The following is a 24,953-nucleotide window of genomic DNA, read 5'->3' as shown; positions in this document are numbered from 1 at the left end:
CCAGTCAGCGTATATACGGTGTATATATATGTGTCTGGTGGTGCAACAGCTTATGAATTTTCTATAAAGTTTTACATTTAAATGAACAGTACTTATTTGTATATTTCATTTAAATTCGATTTTACAATTTTTAAAATAAATAATTATCGATTATTAATAACAGCAAAATAACGATTTGAAGCTAAAAGACGCTAGATGGCGCGGCTCCATTCTGTTGCAACAAAAAGTCACCAGAGGCGCGGCAAATTTAGGCACTTACAACCAAGCGACGCTAGGTGGTGCGGTCACAATTTCCATAAACAACGAATATATAATTTATATTTGCTGATCATTCTTGAAAATTTGGCAATAAACAAAGATTAGGATTATTTGGAGCCCAGAGGCCATCAAAATGCTGTTGCGTCGGCAATCAAATAACGAGCGACATGTACGTACTCCAACCCAGCGAGCCAATAGTATAATAATTAAAGATGATCGTTTATTTAAATTTTGAGGTGCTCCTCGTGATCATGCTCATAGTGTTGCACTGTCCTCGCACTCATTACGGAGAAGCATTCATTGTCTTGCTTTTCAGACAAGGATTATCACAGACCGTTGGAGGTGATGGATTATGTATTCTATTGTTGTCTAGGTTTAGTGGGAAAAAATGGAATATTCCAAGGTGCGAATGCTATTCCACATATGGTTGAACGTCGTGTTGCTGTCGCATAGCCTCAGACTCGGCTCCCACGGCGCAGGCCAGCAGAGAGTTGACAGTCTGCTCCTCTCCTGCCTTATACACATATCCGTTCGCCTTATCGATGTGATTGCGTAGTCGCAGCATGCTGTCCGTGCTGAAGGCGTCCAGCAGCTGGAAGGAGACCAGGGCATAGTCCTCCACCATGGAGCAGATGGCCTCGTTGAGCTTCTGGTACTTGCGCATAGTGGGGTCGTCGTCCAGTTTCTCCAGCAGATACTTCAGATCCAGCACGTCCGTGTAGTAGTCCACATTGAAGTGCAGCTTGGACTCGTGCTTCCGCAACAGATCCGCCTTGGACAGGACATTCACATGCGGCAGGCTCATTCTCATCATGGTGTTCAGCGCCATCAGCAAGGTGGCAATGAACTTGGCCGGCTCCGAACAGTAGTGCGAGTCGATGAGATTCACTGTGACCAGACTGTAACGCTCCCGCTCCAGGCGCTCGAACACCAGCGCCATGGCATTGTGATGCGTGTACAACTCAATCTGTCCGGGGCAGTCGAACAGGAAGTAATTGTGGGTGGCGCTGAGCTTGCGCAGTGCCGGCAGCAGCCAATCCTCAATGTGCTGCTGCAGGTACTCGGCGCAGTGCATCAGGGCTCCGTTGGGCCCCAGCTGCAGGTGCTCCATACAATCCTCTACGGTTATCAGCTCCATGACATTGATGACCGGCTCGTACGACATGTTGTCATTCGCGGGATCCAAATTGACGACGCCAACCTGGCGGCCCAGCTCGCGGTAGAACTTGTAGGCCTCGTTACAGTAGGTTGTCTTGCCGGAGCCCGGCGGACCTATTATCAGCTGCCCATAGCGAGGATTCTCCACTTTTGCTTGCGTTTGGAAACGTTGCAACATTACTTGGCGTTTTCTTTTACACAAAAAGCAAACTCTGACTATACATTTTCTTTTAAATTATGTTAAATCACACTTTCGACAGCGAATTCAAAGGGAAAATAAAATATAAAATTTTTGATACTGAAAATGTTAGAGGGCACTATCGATAGTAGCGATATTTTACAGCTACTCTACTACTTTTACTCTACTATAGATGGTTTTTGCGATAGTTTTGATAGTTGATATTCCTCGATTTTGATATTCCGTTTAATATTACTAGCTAGCTGGGACACTCAGCCCAAAAAAAATAGTTTTATCCGATAGATACATAAATTTTCTACAAGATTGGCAAGTTTCCAGAAGTCCTTTTTATTGCATTGTTTCCATAAAAAGGTTCAAACAAAAATGGCCAAAGCATAAATCGTAAATGTTGACTAAATGTGACGTCAGTGTTGCTGGTCAACAAAGTTTCTTCTAAGCGTATGGACTTTTGTATACCTTACTTCTTTTAATTAATGTTAAATGTTTTGTTCCAAGCTCCATTGAAACATTATTTATGATTTTATTCTAGATTAACATGTTTTTTACCCATTTTGAAAAATCATCACGAATTGAGAGCGAAAAATGTCAGTATTTTTTGTGCGCTAAATGGAGTTTGGCGGTCATTTTGAAAAGTATCTTAATGTATTAAAAAATAAATATTTGACTTGATTTGTTTTGTCGGTGCTGTTCGGTGTGACTGGAACCTCAGAAATATACCAAAATATAACTTGTCATTTTAAAAACGAACTTAACCCACCAAACCCCGTTCTACTTAAACAATCAAAATATTACTGTTTTTAAATTCTCCTTGTATAATCATTCTTTACTTTACTTACAAAGATATTTACCACGATATATTTTAACTTAAAAAGGGAAGTTTCTACACTCAATGTTTACCTAACCATTAACCATTCCACCGCCCAAATGGTAGAAAACGGTTAAATTCAAATCTGAGATACCAGGCGCACAGAAATCAGCAGAAGGTCGCTGCTTTTTTTAAATTCTCGTTTTTTCTTGTTTCTCTTTGTATTTCGTTTCAATCTCTTTTCGCTCTTCTTTTTCTTATTTTCTGCTTCCACTTTCCACCGCTCAAATGGCAGAAAACCGTTAAATTCTAATCTGAGATACCAGGCGCACAGAAATCAGCAGAAGGTCGCTGGTTTTTTTAAATTCTCGTTTTTTCTTGTTTCTCTTTGTATTTCGTTGCTCTCTCTTTTCGCTCTTCTTTTTCTCATTTTCTGCTTCCACTTTCCACCGCTCAAATGGCAGAAAACGGTTAAATTAAAATCTGAGATACCAGGCGCACAGAAATCAGCAGAAGGTCGCTGCTTTTTTTTAATTATCGTTTTTTCTTGTTTCTCTTTGTATTTCGTTGCTCTCTCTTTTCGCTCTTCTTTTTCTCATTTTCTGCCTCCACTTTCCACCGCTCAAATGTTAGAAAACCGTTAAATTCAAATCTGAGATACCAGGCGCACAGAAATCAGCAGAAGGTCGCTGGTTTTTTTAAATTATCGTTTTTTCTTGTCTCTCTTTGTATTTCGTTGCTCTCTCTTTTCGCTCTTCTTTTTCTCATATTCTGCCTCCACTTTCCACCGCTCAAATGGCAGAAAACCGTTAAATTCAAATCTGAGATATCAGGCGCGCAGAAATCAGCAGAAGGTCGCTGCTTTTTTTAAATTATCGTTTTTTCTTGTTTCTCTTTGTATTTCGTTGCTCTCTCTTTTCGCTCTTCTTTTTCTCATTTTCTGCTTCCACTTTCCACCGTTCAAATGGCAGAAAACGGTTAAATTCAAATCTGAGATACCAGGCGCACAGAAATCAGCAGAAGGTCGCTGCTTTGTTTAAATTCTCGTTTTTTCTGGTTTCTCTTTGTATTTCGTGGTTCTCTCTTTTCGCTCTTCTTTTTCTCATTTTCTGCTTCCACTTTCCACCGCTCAAATGGCAGAAAACGGTTAATTTCAAATCTGAGATACCAGGCGCACAGAAATCAGCAGAAGGTCGCTGCTTTTTTTAAATTCTCGTTTTTTCTTGTTTCTCTTTGTATTTCATTGTTCTCTCTTTTCGCTCTTCTTTTTCTCATTTTCAGCTTCCACTTTCCACCGCTCAAATGGCAGAAAACGGCTAAATTCAAATCTGAGATACCAGGCGCATAGAAATCAGCAGAAGGTCGCTGCTTTTTTGAAATTCTCGTTTTTTCTTGTTTCTCTTTGTATTTCGTTGTTCTTTCTTTTCGCTCTTCTTTTTCTCATTTTCTGCTTCCACTTTCCACCGCTCAAATGGCAGAAAACGGTTAAATTCAAATCTGAGATACCAGGCGCACAGAAATCAGCAGAAGGTCGCTGCTTTTTTTAAATTCTCGTTTTTTCTTGTTTCTCTTTGTATTTCGTTCTTCTCTCTTTTCGCTCTTCTTTTTCTCATTTTCTGCTTCCACTTTCCACCGCTCAAATGGCAGAAAACGGTTAAATTCAAATTCGAGATACCAGGCGCACAGAAATCAGCAGAAGGTCGCTGCTTTTTTTAAATTCTCGTTTTTTCTTGTTTCTCTTTGTATTTCGTTGCTCTCTCTTTTCGCTCTTCTTTTTCTCATTTTCTGCTTCCACTTTCCAACGCTCAAATGGCACAAAACGGTTAAATTCAAATCTGAGATACCAGGCGCACAGAAATCAGCAGAAGGTCGCTGCTTTTTTTAAATTCTCGTTTTTTCTTGTTTCTCTTTGTATTTCGTTGCTCTCTCTTTTCGCTCTTCTTTTTCTCATTTTCTGCTTCCACTTTCCACCGCTCAAATGGCAGAAAACGGTTAAATTCAAATCTGAGATACCAGGCGCACAGAAATCAGCAGAAGGTCGCTGCTTTTTTTAAATTCTCGTTTTTTCTTGTTTCTCTTTGTATTTCGTTGCTCTCTCTTTTCGCTCTTCTTTTTCTCATTTTCTGCTTCCACTTTCCACTGCTCAAATGGCAGAAAACGGATAAATTCAAATCTGAGATACCAGGCGCACAGAAATCAGCAGAAGGTCGCTGCTTTTTTTTAATTCTCGTTTTTTCTTGTTTCTCTTTGTATTTCGTTGTTCTTTCTTTTCGCTCTTCTTTTTCTCATTTTCTGCTTCCACTTTCCACCGCTCAAATGGCAGAAAACGGTTAAATTAAAATCTGAGATACCAGGCGCACAGAAATCAGCAGAAGGTCGCTTCTTTAATTAAATTTTCGTTTTTTCTTGTTTCTCTTTGTATTTCGTTGCTCTCTCTTTTCGCTCTTCTTTTTCTCATGTTCTGCTTCCACTTTCCACCGCTCAAATGGCAGAAAACGGTTAAATTCAAATCTGAGATACCAGGCGCACAGAAATCAGCAGAAGGTCGCTGCTTTTTTTTAATTCTCGATTTTTCTTGTTTCTCTTTGTATTTCGTTGCTGTCTCTTTTCGCTCTTCTTTTTCTCATTTTCTGCTTCCACTTTCCACCGCTCAAATGGCAGAAAACGGTTAAATTCAAATCTGAGATACCAGGCGCACAGAAATCAGCAGAAGGTCGCTGCTTTTTTTAAATTCTCGTTTTTTCTGGTTTCTCTTTGTATTTCGTTGCTCTCTCTTTTCGCTCTTGTTTTTCTCATTTTCTGCTTCCACTTTCCAACGCTCAAATGGCAGAAAACGGTTAAATTCAAATCTGAGATACCAGGCGCACAGAAAGCAGCAGAAGGTCGCTGCTTTGTTTAAATTCTCGTTTTTTCTTGTTTCTCTTTGTATTTCGTTGTTCTCTCTTTTCGCTCTTCTTTTTCACATTTTCTGCTTCCACTTTCCACCGCTCAAATGGCAGAAAACGGTTAAATTCAAATCTGAGATACCAGGCGCACAGAAATCAGCAGAAGGTCGCTGCTTTTTTTAAATTCTCGTTTTTTCTTGTTTCTCTTTGAATTTCGTTCTTCTCTCTTTTCGCTCTTCTTTTTCTCATTTTCTGCTTCCACTTTCCACCGCTCAAATGGCAGAAAACGGTTAAATTCAAATTCGAGATACCAGGCGCACAGAAATCAGCAGAAGGTCGCTGCTTTTTTTAAATTCTCGATTTTTCTTGTTTCTCTTTGTATTTCGTTTCTCTCTCTTTTCGCTCTTCTTTTTCTCATTTTTTGCTTCCACTTTCCAACGCTCAAATGGCAGAAAACGGTTAAATTCAAATTTGAGATACCAGGCGCACAGAAATCAGCAGAAGGTCGCTGCTTTTTTTAAATTCTCGTTTTTTCTTGTTTCTCTTTGTATTTCGTTGCTCTCTCTTTTCGCTCTTCTTTTTCTCATTTTCTGCTTCCACTTTCCACCGCTCAAATGGCAGAAAACGGTTAAATTCAAATCTGAGATACCAGGCGCACAGAAATCAGCAGAAGGTCGCTGCTTTTTTTAAATTCTCGTTTTTTCTTGTTTCTCTTTGTATTTCGTTCTTCTCTCTTTTCGCTCTTCTTTTTCTCATTTTCTGCTTCCACTTTCCACCGCTCAAATGGCAGAAAACGGTTAAATTCAAATTCGAGATACCAGGCGCACAGAAATCAGCAGAAGGTCGCTGCTTTTTTTAAATTCTCGATTTTTCTGGTTTCTCTTTGTATTTCGTTGCTCTCTCTTTTCGCTCTTCTTTTTCTCATTTTTTGCTTCCACTTTCCACCGCTCAAATGGCAGAAAACGGTTAAATTCAAATCTGAGATACCAGGCGCACAGAAATCAGCAGAAGGTCGCTGCTTTTTTTAATTTCTCGGTTTTTCTTGTTTCTCTTTGTATTTCGTTGCTCTCTCTTTTTCGCTCTTTTTTTTCTCATTTTCTGCTTCCACTTTCCACCGCTCAAATGGCAGAAAACGGTTAAATTCAAATCTGAGATACCAGGCGCACAGAAATCAGCAGAAGGTCGCTGCTTTTTTTAAATTCTCGTTTTTTTCTTGTTTCTCTTTGTATTTCGTTGCTCTCTCTTTTCGCTCTTTTTTTTCTCATTTTCTGCTTCCACTTTCCACCGCTCAAATGGCAGAAAACGGTTAAATTCAAATCTGAGATACCAGGCGCACAGAAATCAGCAGAAGGTCGCTGCTTTTTTTAAATTCTCGATTTTTCTTGTTTCTCTTTGTATTTCGTTGCTTTCTCTTTTCGCTCTTCTTTCTCTCATTTTTTGCCTCCACTTTCCACCGCTCAAATGGCAGAAAACGGTTAAATTCAAATTTGAGATACCAGGCGCACAGAAATCAGCAGAAGGTCGCTGCTTTTTTTAAATTCTCGTTTTTTCTTGTTTCTCTTTGTATTTCGTTGCTCTCTCTTTTCGCTCTTCTTTCTCTCATTTTCTGCTTCCACTTTCCACTGCTCAAATGGCAGAAAACGTATAAATTCAAATCTGAGATACCAGGCGCACAGAAATCAGCAGAAGGTCGCTGCTTTTTTTAATTTCTCGTTTTTTCTTGTTTCTCTTTGTATTTCGTTGTTCTTTCTTTTCGATCTTCTTTCTCTCATTTTCTGCCTCCACTTTCCACCGCTCAAATGGCAGAAAACGGTTAAATTAAAATCTGAGATACCAGGCGAACAGAAATCAGCAGAAGGTCGCTGGTTTTTTTAATTTCTCGTTTTTTCTTGTTTCTCTTTGTATTTCGTTGCTCTCTCTTTTCGCTCTTATTTTTCTCATTTTCTGCCTCCACTTTCCACCGCTCAAATGGCAGAAAACCGTTAAATTCAAATCTGAGATACCAGGCGAACAGAAATCAGCAGAAGGTCGCTGGTTTTTTTTAATTCTCGTTTTTTCTTGTTTCTCTTTGTATTTCGTTGCTTCTCTTTTTTCGATCTACTTTCTCTCATTTTCTGCCTCCACTTTCCACCGCTCAAATGGCAGAAAACCGTTAAATTCAAATTTGAGATACCAGGCGAACAGAAATCAGCAGAAGGTCGCTGGTTTTTTTTTAATTTCTCGTTTTTTTCTTGTTTCTCTTTGTATTTCGTTGCTCTCTCTTTTCGATCTAATTTCTCTCATTTTCTGCCTCCACTTTCCACTGCTCAAATGGCAGAAAACCGTTAAATTCAAATCTGAGATACCAGGCGAACAGAAATCAGCAGAAGGTCGCTGGTTTTTTTAATTTCTCGTTTTTTCTTGTTTCTCTTTGTATTTCGTTGCTCTCTTTTTTCGATCTAATTTTTCTCATTTTCTGCCTCCACTTTCCACCGCTCAAATGGCAGAAAACGGTTAAATTCAAATTTGAGATACCAGGCGAACAGAAATCAGCAGAAGGTCGCTGGTTTTTTTAAATTCTCGTTTTTTCCTTGCTTCTCTTTGTATTTCGTTGCTCTCTTTTTTCGATCTTAATTTCTCTCATTTTCTGCCTCCACTTTCCACCGCTCAAATGGCAGAAAACTGTTAAATTCAAATCTGAGATACCAGGCGAACAGAAATCAGCAGAAGGTCGCTGGTTTTTTTTTTTTTTCTCGTTTTTTCTTGTTTCTCTTTGTATTTCGTTGTTCTTTCTTTATCGATCTAATTTCTCTCATTTTCTGCTCCTCCACTTTCCACCGCTCAAATGGCAGAAAACCGTTAAATTCAAATCTGAGATACCAGGGACACAGAAATCAGCAGAAGGTCGCTGGTTTTTTTAATTTCTCGTTTTTTCTTGTTTCTCTTTGTATTTCGTTGCTCTCTCTTTTCGCTCTTCTTTCTCTCATTTTCTGCCTCCACTCCACCTTCCACCGCTCAAATGGCAGAAAACCGTTAAATTCAAATCTGAGATACCAGGCGAACAGAAATCAGCAGAAGGTCGCTGGTTTTTTTTTTTTTCTTTTTTTTCTTGCTTCTCTTTTCCTATTTCGTTCTCTCATTTTCTGCCTCCACTTTCCACCGCTCAAATGGCAGAAAACTGTTAAATTCAAATTTGAGATACCAGGCGAACAGAAATCAGCAATAGGTCGCTGGTTTTTTTTTTAATTTCTCGTTTTTTCTTGTTTCTTTTCGGATTTCGTTGCTCTCTTTTTTCGATCTAATTTCTCTCATTTTCTACCTCCACTTTCCACCGCTCAAATGGCAGAAAACCGTTAAATTCAAATCTGAGATACCAAGCGAACAGAAATCAGCAGAAGGTCGCTGGTTTTTTTAATTTCTCGTTGTTTCTTGTTTCTCTTTGTATTTCGTTGCTCTCTTTTTTCGATCTAATTTCTCTCATTTTCTGCCTCCACTTTCCACCGCTCAAATGGCAGAAAACCGTTAAATTCAAATTTGAGATACCAGGCGAACAGAAATCAGCAAAAGGTCGCTAGTTTTTTTTAATTTCTCGTTTTTTCTTGTTTCTCTTTGGATTTCGTTGCCTCTCTTTTTTCGATCTAATTTCTCTCATTTTCTGCCTCCACTTTCCACCGCTCAAATGGCAGAAAACCGTTAAATTCAAATCTGAGATTCCAGGCGAACAGAAATCAGCAAAAGGTCGCTGGTTTTTTTATTTCTCTCGTTGTTTCTTGTTTCTCTTTGTATTTCGTTGCTCTCTTTTTTCGATCTAATTTCTCTCATTTTCTGCCTCCACTTTCCACCGCTCAAATGGCAGAAAACCGTTAAATTCAAATCTGAGATACCAAGCGAACAGAAATCAGCAGAAGGTCGCTGGTTTTTTTAATTTCTCGTTGTTTCTTGTTTCTCTTTGTATTTCGTTGCTCTCTTTTTTCGATCTAATTTCTCTCATTTTCTGCCTCCACTTTCCACCGCTCAAATGGCAGAAAACCGTTAAATTCAAATTTGAGATACCAGGCGAACAGAAATCAGCAGAAGGTCGCTGGTTTTTTTTTTAATTTCTCGTTTTTTCTTGTTTCTCTTTGTATTTCGTTGCTCTCTTTTTTCGATCTAATTTCTCTCATTTTCTGCCTCCACTTTCCACCGCTCAAATGGCAGAAAACCGTTAAATTCAAATCTGAGATACCAAGGCGAACAGAAATCAGCAGAAGGTCGCTGGTTTTTTTAATTTCTCGTTGTTTCTTGTTTCTCTTTGTATTTCGTTGCTCTCTTTTTTCGATCTAATTTCTCTCATTTTCTGCCTCCACTTTCCACCGCTCAAATGGCAGAAAACCGTTAAATTCAAATCTGAGATACCAGGCGAACAGAAATCAGCAGATAGGTCGCTGGTTTTTTTTTTAATTTCTCGTTTTTTCTTGTTTCTCTTTTCATTTCGTTGCTCCTTTTATCGATCTAATTTCTCCCATTTTCTACCTCCACTTTCCACCGCTCAAATGGCAGAAAACCGTTAAATTCAAATTTGAGATACCAGGCGAACAGAAATCAGCAATAGGTCGCTGGTTTTTTTTTTAATTTCTCGTTTTTTCTTGTTTCTTTTCGGATTTCGTTGCTCTCTTTTATCGATCTAATTTCTCTCATTTTCTACCTCCACTTTCCACCGCTCAAATGGCAGAAAACCGTTAAATTCAAATCTGAGATACCAAGCGAACAGAAATCAGCAGAAGGTCGCTGGTTTTTTTAATTTCTCGTTTTTTCTTGTTTCTCTTTGGATTTCGTTGCTCTCTTTTTTCGATCTAATTTCTCTCATTTTCTGCCTCCACCTTCCACCGCTCAAGTGGCAGAAAACCGTTAAATTCAAATTTGAGATACCAGGCGAACAGAAATCAGCAAAAGGACGCTAGTTTTTTTAATTTCTCGTTTTTTCTTGTTTCTCTTTGGATTTCGTTGCTCTCTTTTTTCGATCTAATTTCTCTCATTTTCTGCCTCCACTTTCCACCGCTCAAATGGCAGAAACTGTTAAATTCAAATTTCAGATACCAGGCGGACTAAAATCCGCATAAGGTCGCTAGTTTTTTTAATTTCTCGTTTTTTCTTGTTTCTCTTTGTATTTGGTTGCTCTCTTTTTTCGATCTAATTTTCTGCCTCCACTTTCCACCGCTCAAGTGGCAGAAAACCGTTAAATTCAAATCTGAGATACCAGGCGAACAGAAATCAGCAGAAGGTCGCTGGTTTTTTTAATTTCTCGTTTTTTCTTGTTTCTCTTTGTATTTGGTTGCTCTCTTTTTTCGATCTAATTTTCTGCCTCCACTTTCCACCGCTCAAGTGGCAGAAAACCGTTAGATTCAAATTTGAGATACCAGGCGAACAGAAATCAGCAGAAGGTCGCTGGTTTTTTTATTTCCCAAGTATTTACTAGTTTCTTAGTATTTCGTTGTTTTTGTGATCTAATTTCTGTAATCTAGAGAAGGAAACGTTTCCAACCCCATAAAGTAAACTATATTCTTGATAAGCATCAATAGCCGAGGTCGCTGGTTTTGCTCTCGTCTGTCCTTCTGTCCGTCTGTCTGTCTGTCCGTCTTCCATTACCGTATGAGACTTAGACTAATAAGAGCTAGGGCAACCAAATTTGGTTTCCAGACTTTTGTGATATTTCCCACTGTTCTAGTTCTGTTTTCAAAATTTCGACCCGCCCCCTTCCCCGCCCACACAAAGGACGAAAATCTGTAGCAGGCACATTTTTAAAGATACGATAAAACTAAAAACGCAGTATCGTAGAGAATGACCATATCTACCAGACTGCCGAATCTGAATCAGATCGGATCATAATTGTAGCAAGAATGAAGAAATTAATTTTCAGTTGCTTCCCCTCCCCCTCCCGCGCACGACAACGCAACTCATTTTCCTCTTTCTGCCTCCACACTCTCCCCCGTTCAGTGCGCGAGCAACCTTTAGACGAAATGTAGAATATGAATGGAAAACATACAATCTACATGTTAGGTAGCATAGATATTGTAATATGTCGTTGTATAGCTATGTAGCAATGTAAAATTGTAATTTTTTTTTTTTTCTAAAATTCTAAAAAATCATAAGCTCAATAATGTATATACTGACTGAGTACGGGTATAAGTGATCACCGGTCCCAGGAACGACTCACACGGTTCCCGTTTTTTTTAATTTCTCGTTATTTCTTGTTTCTCTTTGTATTTGGTTGCTCTCTTTTTTCGATCTAATTTTCTGCCTCCACTTTCCACCGCTCAAGTGGCAGAAAACCGTTAAATTCAAATCTGAGATACCAGGCGAACAGACATCAGCAGAAGGTCGCTGGTTTTTTTAATTTCTCGTTTTTTCTTGTTTCTCTTTGTATTTGGTTGCTCTCTTTTTTCGATCTAATTTCTCTCATTTTCTGCCTCAACTTTCCAACGCTCAAATGGCAGAAAACTGTTAAATTCAAATTTGAGATACCAGGCGAACAGAAATCAGCAAAAGGTCGCTGGTTTTTTTAATTTCTCGTTTTTTCTTGTTTCTCTTTGTATTTGGTTGCTGTCTTCTTTCGATCTAATTTCTCTCATTTTCTGCCTCCACCTTCCACCGCTCAAGTGGCAGAAAACCGTTAAATTCAAATTTGAGATACCAGGCGAACAGAAATAAGCAAAAGGACGCTAGTTTTTTTAATTTCTCGTTTTTTCTTGTTTCTCTTTGGATTTCAATGCTCTCTTTTTTCGATCTAATTTCTCTCATTTTCTGCCTCCACTTTCCACCGCTCAAATGGCAGAAAACTGTTAAATTCAAATTTGAGATTCCAGGCGAACAGAAATCAGCAAAAGGTCGCTGGTTTTTTTAATTTCTCGTTTTTTCTTGTTTCTCTTTGTATTTGGTTGCTCTCTTTTTTCGATATAATTTCTCTCATTTTCTGCCTCCACTTTCCACCGCTCAAATGGTAGAAAACTGTTAAATTCAAATTTAAGATACCAGGCGAACAGAAATCAGCAGAAGGTCGCTGGTTTTTTTAATTTATCGTTTTTTCTTGTTTCTCTTTGGATTTCGTTGCTCTCTTTTTTCGATCTAATTTATCTAATTTTCTGCCTCCACTTTCCACCGCTCAAGTGGCAGAAAACCGTTAAATTCAAATCTGAGATACCAGGCGAACAGAAATCAGCAAAAGGTCGCTGGTTTTTTTAATTTCTCGTTTTTTCTTGTTTCTCTTTGTATTTGGTTGCTCTCTTTTTTCGATATAATTTCTCTCATTTTCTGCCTCAATTTTCCACCGCTCAAATGGCAGAAAACTGTTAAATTCAAATTTAAGATACCAGGCGAACAGAAATCAGCAAAAGGTCGCTGGTTTTTTAATTTCTCGTTTTTTCTTGTTTCTCTTTGGATTTCGTTGCTCTCTTTTTTCGATCTAATTTATCTAATTTTCTGCCTCCACTTTCCACCGCTCAAGTGGCAGAAAACCGTTAAATTCAAATCTGAGATACCAGGCGAACAGAAATCAGCAAAAGGTCGCTGGTTTTTTTAATTTCTCGTTTTTTCTTGTTTCTCTTTGTATTTGGTTGCTCTCTTTTTTCGATATAATTTCTCTCATTTTCTGCCTCAATTTTCCATCGCTCAAATGGCAAAAAACTGTTAAATTCAAATTTGAGATACCAGGCGAACAGAAATCAGCAGAAGGTCGCTGGTTTTTTTAATTTCTCGTTTTTTCTTGTTTCTCTTTGTATTTGGTTGCTCTCTTTTTTCGATATAATTTCTCTCATTTTCTGCCTCAATTTTCCACCGCTCAAGTGGCAGAAAACCGTTAAATTCAAATCTGAGATACCAGGCGAACAGAAATCAGCAAAAGGTCGCTGGTTTTTTTAATTTCTCGTTTTTTCTTGTTTCTCTTTGCATTTCGTTGCTCTCTTTTTTCGATCTAATTAATCTAATTTTCTGCCTCCACTTTCCACCGCTCAAGTGGCAGAAAACCGCTAAACTCAAATCTGAGATACCAGGCGAACAGAAATCAGCAGAAGGTCGCTGGTTTTTTTAATTTCTCGTTTTTTCTTGTTTCTCTTTGTATTTGGTTGCTGTCTTTTTATACCCGATACTCAAAAAAGAGTTAAGGGGTATATTCCATTTGTGGCAAAAATGGATGTGTGCAACGCAGAGAAGGAAACGTTTCCGCCCCATAAGGTAAATATATTCTTGATCAGCATCAATAGCCTGTCTATTGCCATGTCCGTCTGTCCGTCTGTCTGTCCGTCTGTCCGTCTTGATGAGCGCCTGTATCTCAGAGACTATAAGAGCTAGAGAAACCAAATTGGGTTTCCAGACTCATGTGATATCAGCAACAGGTCGCGGTATTTTTAATTTGTCGCCGCCCCCTTCCCCCCCCACAAAGAACGCAAATTCTGTGGCAGGCACATTTTTAAAGATACGATAAAACTAAAACGCATTATCGTAGAGAATGCCCAGACTGCCGAATCTGAATCAGATCAGATCATAATTATAGCCAGAATGAAGAAATTTTCAGTTGCTTCCCCTCCCCCATCACGCCAACGGCGCAACTCATTTTCCTTCTCGCTCGCCCACTCTTCCCCCGTTCAGTGCGCGAACAACCCCTTAGACGCAAATCTGAGATACCAGGCTAAATGGTACAGCAACAAGGTCGCTGGTTGTGTATAATAGACATTCTCGATGATGTGATAACAAATGTAGCAAAAAATGTAAAATGTAAGATTTTTTTTTAATTCTAAAATTCTAAAAAATCATGCTCAAAAATGTATATACTGACTGATACGGGTATAAGTGGAGTCGCGTCCCCAGAAGCGACTCACACCTTCTCGTTTTTTCTTGTTTCTTTTCGGATTTCGTTGCTCTCATTTTTCGATATAATTTCACTCATTTTCTGCCTCAATTTTCCATCGCTCAAATGGCAAAAAACTGTTAAATTCAAATTTGAGATACCAGGCGAACAGAAATCAGCAGAAGGTCGCTGGTTATTTTAATTTCTCGTTTTTTCTTGTTTCTCTTTGTATTTGGTTGCTCTCTTTTTTCGATATAATTTCTCTCATTTTCTGCCTCAATTTTCCACCGCTCAAGTGGCAGAAAACCGTTAAATTCAAATCTGAGATACCAGGCGAACAGAAATCAGCAAAAGGTCGCTGGTTTTTTTAATTTCTCGTTTTTTCTTGTTTCTCTTTGCATTTCGTTGCTCTCTTTTTTCGATCTAATTAATCTAATTTTCTGCCTCCACTTTCCACCGCTCAAGTGGCAGAAAACCGTTAAATTCAAATCTGAGATACCAGGCGAACAGAAATCAGCAGAAGGTCGCTGGTTTTTTTAATTTCCCGTTTTTTCTTGTTTCTCTTTGTATTTGGTTGCTGTCTTTTTATACCCGTACTCAAAAAAGAGTTAAGGGGTATATTAGATTTGTGGTAAAAGTGGATGTGTGCAACGCAGAGAAGGAAACGTTTCCGACCCCATAAAGTATATATATTCTTGATCAGCATCAATAGCCGAGTCTATATAGCCATGTCCGTCTGTCCGTCCGTCTGTCCGTCTGTCCGTCTTGATGAGCGCCTGTATCTCAGAGACTATAAGAGCTAGAGAAACCAAATTGGGTTTCCAGACTCATGTGATATCACACTCCTACAGGTGTATTTCAAAATTTCGCCCCGCCCCCTTCCGCCCCCACAAAGAACGAAAATCTGTGGCAGGCACATTTTTAAAGATACGATAAAACTAAAAACGCATTATCGTAGAGAATGCCCATATCTACCAGACTGCCGAATCTGAATCAGATCGGATCATAATTATAGCCAGAATGAAGAAATTAATTTTCAGTTGCTTCCCCTCCCCATCACGCCAACGACAACGCAACTCATTTTCCTTCTCGCTCGCACACTCTGCCGCGTTCAGTGCGCGAGCAACCCCTAGCGGAGGAGATGTAGAATCTAAATGGTACATATACAATCTACATGTTAGATGTAGAATAGACATTGTAGATGAGATGTAGATAACAAATGTAGCAAAAAAATGTAAAATGTAAGATTTTTTTTTAATTCTAAAATTCTAAAAAATCATGCTCAAAAATGTATATACTGACTGAGTACGGGTATAAGTAGAGTCGCGTCCCCAGAAGCGACTCACACGTTCCTTCTCGTTTTTTCTTGTTTCTTTTCGGATTTCGTTGCTCTCATTTTTCGATATAATTTCACTCATTTTCTGCCTCAATTTTCCATCGCTCAAATGGCAAAAAACTGTTAAATTCAAATTTGAGATACCAGGCGAACAGAAATCAGCAGAAGGTCGCTGGTTATTTTAATTTCTCGTTTTTTCTTGTTTCTCTTTGTATTTGGTTGCTCTCTTTTTTCGATATAATTTCTCTCATTTTCTGCCTCAATTTTCCACCGCTCAAGTGGCAGAAAACCGTTAAATTCAAATCTGAGATACCAGGCGAACAGAAATCAGCAAAAGGTCGCTGGTTTTTTTAATTTCTCGTTTTTTCTTGTTTCTCTTTGCATTTCGTTGCTCTCTTTTTTCGATCTAATTAATCTAATTTTCTGCCTCCACTTTCCACCGCTCAAGTGGCAGAAAACCGCTAAACTCAAATCTGAGATACCAGGCGAACAGAAATCAGCAGAAGGTCGCTGGTTTTTTTAATTTCCCGTTTTTTCTTGTTTCTCTTTGTATTTGGTTGCTGTCTTTTTATACCCGTACTCAAAAAAGAGTTAAGGGGTATATTAGATTTGTGGTAAAAGTGGATGTGTGCAACGCAGAGAAGGAAACGTTTCCGACCCCATAAAGTTTTATTCTTGATCCATCAAGCCGAGTCTATATAGCCATGTCCGTCTGTCCGTCCGTCTGTCCGTCTGTCCGTCTTGATGAGCGCCTGTATCTAGAGACTATAAGAGCTAGAGAAACCAAATTGGGTTTCCAGACTCATGTGATATCACACTGCTACAGGTGTATTCAAAATTTCGCCCCGCCCCCTTCCGCCCCCACAAAACGAAAATCGGGCAGGCACTTTAGTACGATAAAACGCATATCGTAGAGTGCCCATATCTACCAGACTGCCGAATCTGAATCAGATCGGATCATAATTGTAGCAAGAATGAAGAAATTAATTTTCAGTTGCTTCCCCTGACCCCTCCCGCACACCATGCAATCTCATTTTCCTTCTCGCTCGCACACTCTGCCGCGTTCAGTGCGCGAGCAACCCCTAGCGGAGGAGATGTAGAATCTAAATGGTACTTGTACAAACTACATGTTAGATGTAGAATAGACATTGTAGATGAGATGTAGATAACAAATGTAGCAAAAAAATGTAAAATGTAAGATTTTTTTTTAAATTCTAAAATTCTAAAAAATCATGCTCAAAAAGTATATAGTACTAGGTAGAGTCGCGTCCCCAGAAGCGACTCACACGTTCCTTCTCGTTTCGATCTAATTTCTCTCATTTTCTGCCTCCACTTTCCACCGCCAAGTGGCGAACCGTTAAATTCAAACTAGACCAGGCGAACAGAAACAGCAGAAGGTCGCTGGTTTTTTTAATTTCTCGTTTTTATACCCGTACTCAAAAGAGAGTTAAGGGGTATATTCGATTTGTGGTAAAAGTGGATGTGTGTAACGCAGAGAAGGAAACGTTTCCGACCCCATAAAGTATATATATTCTTGATCAGCATCAATAGCCGAGTCGATAGAGCCATGTCTGTCTGTCCGTCTGTCCGTCTTGTTTGACGCCTGGATCTCAGAGACTATAAGAGCTAGGGCAACCAAATTTGGTTTCCAGACTCATGTGATATCACACTGCTACAAGTGTGCCCATATCTACCAGATTGCCGAATCTGAATCAGATCGGATCATAATTATAGCCAGAATGAAGAAATCAATTTTCAGTTGCTTCCCCTCCCCCTCACGCCGACGACAACGCATCTCATTTTCCTTCTCGCTCGCACATTCTGCCGCGTTCAGTGCGCGAGCAACCCCTAGCGGAGGAGATGTAGAATCTTATTGGAACATGTAAAATCTACATGTTAGATGTAGAATATACATTGTATATGTAAGATGTAGATATCATATGTAGCAAAAAAATGTAAAATGTAAATTTTTTTTTTTTCTAAAATTCTTAAAAATCATAAGCTCAAAAATGTATCTACTGACTGAGTACGGGTATAAGTAGAGTCGCGTCCCCAGAAGCGACTCACACGTTCCTTCTCGTTCGATATAATTTCTCTCATTTTCTGCCTCCACTTTCCACCGCTCAAATGGCAGAAAACTGTTAAATTCAAATTTTAGATACCAGGCGAACAGAAATCAGCAAAAGGTCGCTGGTTTTTTTAATTTCTCGTTTTTTCTTGTTTCTCTTTGGATTTCGTTGCTCTCTTTTTTCGATCTAATTTATCTAATTTTCTGCCTCCACATTCCACCGCTCAAGTGGCAGAAAACCGTTAAATTCAAATCTGAGATACCAGGCGAACAGAAATCAGCAGAAGGTCGCTGGTTTTTTTAATTTCTCGTTTTTTCTTGTTTTTCTTTGTATTTCGTTGCTGTATTTTTTCGATCTAATTTCTCTCATTTTCTGTCTCCACTTTCCACCGCTCAAATGGCAGAAAACTGTTAAATTAAAATTTGAGATACCAGGCGAACAGAAATCAACAGAAGGTCGCTGGTTTTTTTAATTTCTCGTTTTTTCTTGTTTCTCTTCGGATTTCGTAGCTCTCTTTTTTCGATCTAATTTCTCTCATTTTCTGCCTCCACTTTCCACCGCTCAAGTGGCAGAAAACCGTTAAATTCAAATCTGAGATACCAGGCGAACAGAAATCAGCAGAAGGTCGCTGGTTTTTTTAATTTCTCGTTTTTATACCCGTACTCAAAAGAGAGTTAAGGGGTATATTAGATTTGTGGTAAAAGTGGATGTGTGTAACGCAGAGAAGGAAACGTTTCCGACCCCATAAAGTATATATATTCTTGATCAGCATCAATAGCCGAGTCGATAGAGCCATGTCTGTCTGTCCGTCTGTCCGTCTTGTTTGACGCCTGGATCTCAGAGACTATAAGAGCTAGGGCAACCAAATTTGGTTTCCAGACTCATGTGATATCACACTGCTACAAGTGTGCCCATATCTACCAGATTGCCGAATCTGAATCAGATCGGATCATAATTATAGCCAGAATGAAGAAATTAATTTTCAGTTGCTTACCCTGACCCCTCCTGCACACCATGCAATCTCATTTTCCTTCTCGCTCGCACACTCTGCCGCGTTCAGTGCGCGAGCAACCCCTAGCGGAGGAGATGTAGAATCTAAATGGTACTTGTACAAACTACATGTTAGATGTAGAATAGACATTCTAGATGAGATGTAGATAACAAATGTAGCAAAAAAATGTAAAATGTAAGATTTTTTTTTAAATTCTAAAATTCTAAAAAATCATGCTCAAAAAGTATAAGTATAAGTAGAGTCGCGTCCCCAGAAGCGACTCACACGTTCCTTCTCGTTCGATATAATTTCTCTCATTTTCTGCCTCCACTTTCCACCGCTCAAATGGCAGAAAATTGTTAAATTCAAATTTTAGATACCAGGCGAACAGAAATCAGCAAAAGGTCGCTGGTTTTTTTAATTTCTCGTTTTTTCTTGTTTCTCTTTGGATTTCGTTGCTCTCTTTTTTCGATCTAATTTATCTAATTTTCTGCCTCCACTTTCCACCGCTCAAGTGGCAGAAAACCGTTAAATTCAAATCTGAGATACCAGGCGAACAGAAATCAGCAGAAGGTCGCTGGTTTTTTTAATTTCTCGTTTTTTCTTGTTTTTCTTTGTATTTGGTTGCTCTCTTTTTCGATCTAATTTCTCTCATTTTCTGCCCCCACTTTCCACCGCTCAAATGCCAGAAACTGTTAAATTCAAATTTGAGATACCAGGCGAACAGAAATCAGCAAAACGTCGCTTGTTTTTTTAATTTCTCGTTTTTTCCTGTTTCTCTTTGGATTTCGTTGCTCTCTTTTTTCGATGTAATTTCTCTCATTTTCTGCCTCCACTTTCCACCGCTCAAATGGCAGAAAACTGTTAAATTCAAATTTGAGATACCAGGCGAACAGAAATCAGCAGAAGTTCGCTGATTTTTTTAATTTCTCGATTTTTCTTGTTTCTCTTTGGATTTCGTTACTCTCTTTTTTCGATCAAATTTATCTAATTTTCTGCCTCCACTTTCCACCGCTCAAGTGGCAGAAACTGTTAAATTCAAATTTCAGATACCAGGCGGACAGAAATCAGCAGAAGGTCGATAGTTTTTTTAATTTCTCGTTTTTTCTTGTTTCTCTTTGTATTTCGTTGCTGTATTTTTTCGATCTAATTTCTCTCATTTTCTGTCTCCACTTTCCACCGCTCAAATGGCAGAAAACTGTTAAATTAAAATTTGAGATACCAGGCGAACAGAAATCAACAGAAGGTGGCTGGTTTTTTTAATTTCTCGTTTTTTCTTGTTTCTCTTCGGATTTCGTAGCTCTCTTTTTTCGATCTAATTTCTCTCATTTTCTGCCCCCACTTTCCACCGCTCAAATGGCAGAAACTGTTAAATTCAAATTTCAGATACCAGGCGGACAGAAATCAGCAGAAGGTCGCAGGTTTTTTAAATTTCTCGTTTTTTCTTGTTTCTCTTTGTATTTCGTTGCTCTTTTTTTTCGATCTAATTTATCTAATTTTCTGCCTCCACTTTCCACCGCTCAAATGGCAGAAAACTGTTAAATTCAAATTTGAGATACCAGGCGAACAGAAATCAGCAGAAGGTCGCTGATTTTTTTAATTTCTCGATTTTTCTTTTTTCTCTTTGGATTTCGTTGCTCTCTTTTTTCGATCTAATTTATCTAATTTTCTGCCTCCACTTTCCACCGCTCAAGTGGCAGAAACTGTTAAATTCAAATTTCAGATACCAGGCGGACAGAAATCAGCAGAAGGTCGATAGTTTTTTTAATTTCTCTTTGTATTTCGTTGCTCTTTTTTTCGATCTAATTTCTCTCATTTTCTGCCTCCACTTTCCACCGCTCAAATGGCAGAAAACTGTTAAATTCAAATTTGAGATACCAGGCGAACAGAAATCAGCAGAAGGTCGCTGGTTTTTTTTAATTTCTCGTTTTTTCTTGTTTCTCTTCGGATTTCGTAGCTCTCTTTTTTTGATCTAATTTCTCTCATTTTCTGCCCCCACTTTCCACCGCTCAAATGGCAGAAACTGTTTAATTCAAATTTCAGATACCAGGCGGACAGAAATCAGCAGAAGGTCGCAGGTTTTTTTAATTTCTCGTTTTTTCTTGTTTCTCTTCGGATTTCGTAGCTCTCTTTTTTCGATCTAATTTCTCTCATTTTCTGCCTCCACTTTCCACCGCTCAAATGGCAGAAAACTGTTAAATTCAAATTTTAGATACCAGGCGAACAGAAATCAGCAGAAGGTCGCTGGTTTTTTTAATTTCTCGTTTTTTCTTGTTTTTCTTTGTATTTGGTTGCTCTCTTTTTCGATCTAATTTCTCTCATTTTCTGCCCCCACTTTCCACCGCTCAAATGCCAGAAACTGTTAAATTCAAATTTGAGATACCAGGCGGACAGAAATCAGCAAAACGTCGCTTGTTTTTTTAATTTCTCGTTTTTTCCTGTTTCTCTTTGGATTTCGTTGCTCTCTTTTTTCGATGTAATTTCTCTCATTTTCTGCCTCCACTTTCCACCGCTCAAATGGCAGAAAACTGTTAAATTCAAATTTGAGATACCAGGCGAACAGAAATCAGCAGAAGTTCGCTGATTTTTTTAATTTCTCGATTTTTCTTGTTTCTCTTTGGATTTCGTTACTCTCTTTTTTCGATCAAATTTATCTAATTTTCTGCCTCCACTTTCCACCGCTCAAGTGGCAGAAACTGTTAAATTCAAATTTCAGATACCAGGCGGACAGAAATCAGCAGAAGGTCGATAGTTTTTTTAATTTCTCGTTTTTTCTTGTTTCTCTTTGTATTTCGTTGCTGTATTTTTTCGATCTAATTTCTCTCATTTTCTGTCTCCACTTTCCACCGCTCAAATGGCAGAAAACTGTTAAATTAAAATTTGAGATACCAGGCGAACAGAAATCAACAGAAGGTGGCTGGTTTTTTTAATTTCTCGTTTTTTCTTGTTTCTCTTTCGGATTTCGTAGCTCTCTTTTTTCGATCTAATTTCTCTCATTTTCTGCCCCCACTTTCCACCGCTCAAATGGCAGAAACTGTTAAATTCAAATTTCAGATACCAGGCGGACAGAAATCAGCAGAAGGTCGCAGGTTTTTTAAATTTCTCGTTTTTTCTTGTTTCTCTTTGTATTTCGTTGCTCTTTTTTTTCGATCTAATTTATCTAATTTTCTGCCTCCACTTTCCACCGCTCAAATGGCAGAAAACTGTTAAATTCAAATTTGAGATACCAGGCGAACAGAAATCAGCAGAAGGTCGCTGATTTTTTTAATTTCTCGATTTTTCTTTTTTCTCTTTGGATTTCGTTGCTCTCTTTTTTCGATCTAATTTATCTAATTTTCTGCCTCCACTTTCCACCGCTCAAGTGGCAGAAACTGTTAAATTCAAATTTCAGATACCAGGCGAACAGAAATACGCAGAAGGTCGCTGGTTTTTTTAATTTCTCGTTTTTTCTTGTTTCTCTTTGTATTTCGTTGCTCTCTTTTTTCGATCTAATTTCTCTCATTTTCTGCCTCCACTTTCCACCGCTCAAATGGCAGAAAACTGTTAAATTCAAATTTGAGATACCAGGCGAACAGAAATCAGCAGAAGGTCGCTGGTTTTTTTTAATTTCTCGTTTTTTCTTGTTTCTCTTCGGATTTCGTAGCTCTCTTTTTTTGATCTAATTTCTCTCATTTTCTGCCCCCACTTTCCACCGCTCAAATGGCAGAAACTGTTTAATTCAAATTTCAGATACCAGGCGGACAGAAATCAGCAGAAGGTCGCAGGTTTTTTAAATTTCTCGTTTTTTCTTGTTTCTCTTTGTATTTCGTTGCTCTTTTTTTTCGATCTAATTTATCTAATTTTCTGCCTCCACTTTCCACCGCTCAAGTGGCAGAAAACCGCTATATTCAAATCTGAGATACCAGGCGAACAGAAATCAACAAAAGGTCGCTGGTGTTTTTAATTTCTCGTTTTTATACCCGTACTCAAAAAAGAGTTAAGGGGTATATTAGATTTTTGGTAAAAGTGGATGTGTGTAACGCAGAGAAGGAAACGTTTCCGACCCCATAAAGTATATATATTCTTGATCAGCATCAATAGCCGAGTCGATATAGCCATGTCTGTCTGTCCGTCTGTCTGTCTGTCCGTCTTGTTGAGCGCCTAGATCTCAGACACTATAAGAGCTAGGGCAACCAAATTTGGTTTCCACACTCATGTGATATCACACTGCTACAAGTGTATTTCAAACTTTCGCCCCGCCCCCTTCCGCCCACACAAAGGACGAAAATCTGTGGCAAGCACATTTTTAAAGATACGATAAAACTAAAAACGCATTATCGTAGAGAATGCCCATATACAGACTGCCGAATCTGAATCAGATCGGATCATAATTATAGCCAGAATGAAGAAATTAATTTTCAGTTGCTTCCCCTCCCCATCCCGCCAACGACAACGCAACTCATTTTCCTTCTCGCTCGCACACTCTGCCGCGTTCAGTGCGCGAGCAACCCCTAGCGGAGGAGATGTAGAATCTAAATGGTACATATACAATCTACATGTTAGATGTAGAATAGACATTGTAGATGAGATGTAGATAACAAATGTAGCAAAAAAATGTAAAATGTAAGATTTTTTTTTTAATTCTAAAATTCTAAAAAATCATGCTCAAAAATGTATATACTGACTGAGTACGGGTATAAGTAGAGTCGCGTCCCCAGAAGCGACTCACACGTTCCTTCTCGTTTTTTCTTGTTTCTTTTCGGATTTCGATGCTCTCATTTTTCGATATAATTTCTCTCATTTTCTGCCTCCACTTTCCACCGCTCAAATGGCAGAAAGCTGTTAAATTCAAATTTTAGATACCAGGCGAACAGAAATCAGCAAAAGGTCGCTGGTTTTTTTAATTTCTCGTTTTTTCTTGTTTCTCTTTGGATTTCGTTGCTCTCTTTTTTCGATCTAATTTCTCTCATTTTCTGCCCCCACTTTCCACCGCTCAAGTGTCAGAAAACCGTTAAATTCAAATCTGAGATACCAAGCGAACAGAAATCAACAAAAGGTCGCTGGTTTTTTAAATTTCTCGTTTTTATACCCGTACTCAAAAAAGAGTTAAGGGGTATATTAGATTTGTGGTAAAAGTGGAAGTGTGTAACGCAGAGAAGGAAAATTTTCCGACCCCATAAAATATATATATTCTTGATCAGCATCAATAGCCGAGTCGATATAGCCATGTCTGTCTGTCCGTCTGTCTGTCTGTCCGTCTGTCTGTCTTTATGTGTCAATGCCTTCTGGAGAATGTGCAGGATCTTTTGCAATCAATTTGGATGGCAGGACATAAAGGATATTGCCACTATTACGTAATCTGCCAGTAAATATCCCTGTTTCACTCTAACTCTGCAGTTTCTTATCGGATCAGGACATGCCACGCCTCCTAGCCATCTGTACAACGTCCTGAGTGTGTCAATGCCTTCTGGAGAATGTGCAGGATCTTTTGCAATCAATTTGGATGGCAGGACTGTAACATATAACCTGCGAGGAGATGTTCATTTAACTGAGCGGGGTACGCGTTTGCTTCCGGCTTTTCTCTGGTCGGCTGGGGGTGGGTTACGGGGAATGGCCGACAGTTAAGGATCTCGCGTTCAAATAAATAGGACAAAAAAAAATCGCGTACTTTAGGATAGGGAATGGGGGAGGAAGACCACGGTACAGCAAAGAACTGAAAAGAAGGGGACGAAAAGATTTACGGACAGACTGGTACTGGTTTTAGGCGATGCTGGGCATTGGGCTGCATGTGCGAAATCGCACGGACGCCCTCCCTACCATGATCTCTTAGGTGCCAAGGTTACATAGAGATCCCTCCCAACGCCGTTCCGGCGTTAGACTGTGGCTTCAAGGTCGGCATGGGTCCAACAAAAAAAATAATATTAGTGCATTTTGCTTAACTGCTATTTATTCATAAAAATAAAAGAGAAATTGTTTGTACTTCATTATCTAACCAGTTGATATTTGCTTATGTTAATAGGGGTCTACTAATAATCTTAACGTCTAGTAACGTGCATAGTGAGGGTTTAGGTATAAATGGAGGCAGATAAATTCTATGTGTAAGTATATATATGGATATGTGTAGATATGGGTATATGAAATATAGGGTATATATGTAATTCGTAAATTAAGAGAATAAACAATAAAAAAATATTAACGGATAAAGTTGGAAAGGGAATGCAAAATTATGAGCAGCAAAAGTAGAATGATGCCCATTGTATCGGCAGAAAAATGCAAAGAAATTGCGGTTCTTGCGGTTCCGTTGTACCCGCTTTAAAGCATAGCTATGCTCGGCTCTATGGCACAAGAGCTTTCCTCAGTGCTATCGGGCTCTGCCCATTACACGCTCTCTCGCTCGTACAAGCCACTTTCTTTGGCAAGACCAAGCTTCAGCGGTGATTAAAACTCACATGCAGTTATGTTGGTACCGTAATCCA

The 24,953-nt window shown here is 38.8% G+C and overlaps 1 protein-coding gene across 1 annotated transcript; it reads right to left on the bottom strand.

Annotated features, from left to right (window-relative positions):
- Positions 1–300: 300 nt before the first annotated feature.
- On the bottom strand, positions 301–1,704 carry LOC111072379 (GPN-loop GTPase 2). The gene has a single exon (XM_022364216.2). It carries the CDS (start codon positions 1,592–1,594, stop codon positions 671–673), a length of 924 nt encoding a protein of 307 aa, XP_022219908.1. The 5' UTR covers positions 1,595–1,704; the 3' UTR covers positions 301–670.
- Positions 1,705–24,953: the final 23,249 nt, after the last annotated feature.

The sequence above is a fragment of the Drosophila obscura genome, unplaced genomic scaffold (genome assembly GCF_018151105.1).
Source record: "Drosophila obscura isolate BZ-5 IFL unplaced genomic scaffold, ASM1815110v1 contig_42, whole genome shotgun sequence".
NCBI lineage: Eukaryota > Metazoa > Arthropoda > Insecta > Diptera > Drosophilidae > Drosophila > Drosophila obscura.
The sequence above is the reverse complement of the archived record's forward strand: the minus strand, read 5'-3'. Positions and strand labels throughout refer to the sequence as shown.

Bases quoted from the DNA above. Each gene is read 5' to 3' on its own strand.
- LOC111072379 (XM_022364216.2), bottom strand. From the start codon at position 1,594: ATGTTGCAACGTTTCCAAACGCAAGCAAAAGTGGAGAATCCTCGCTAT.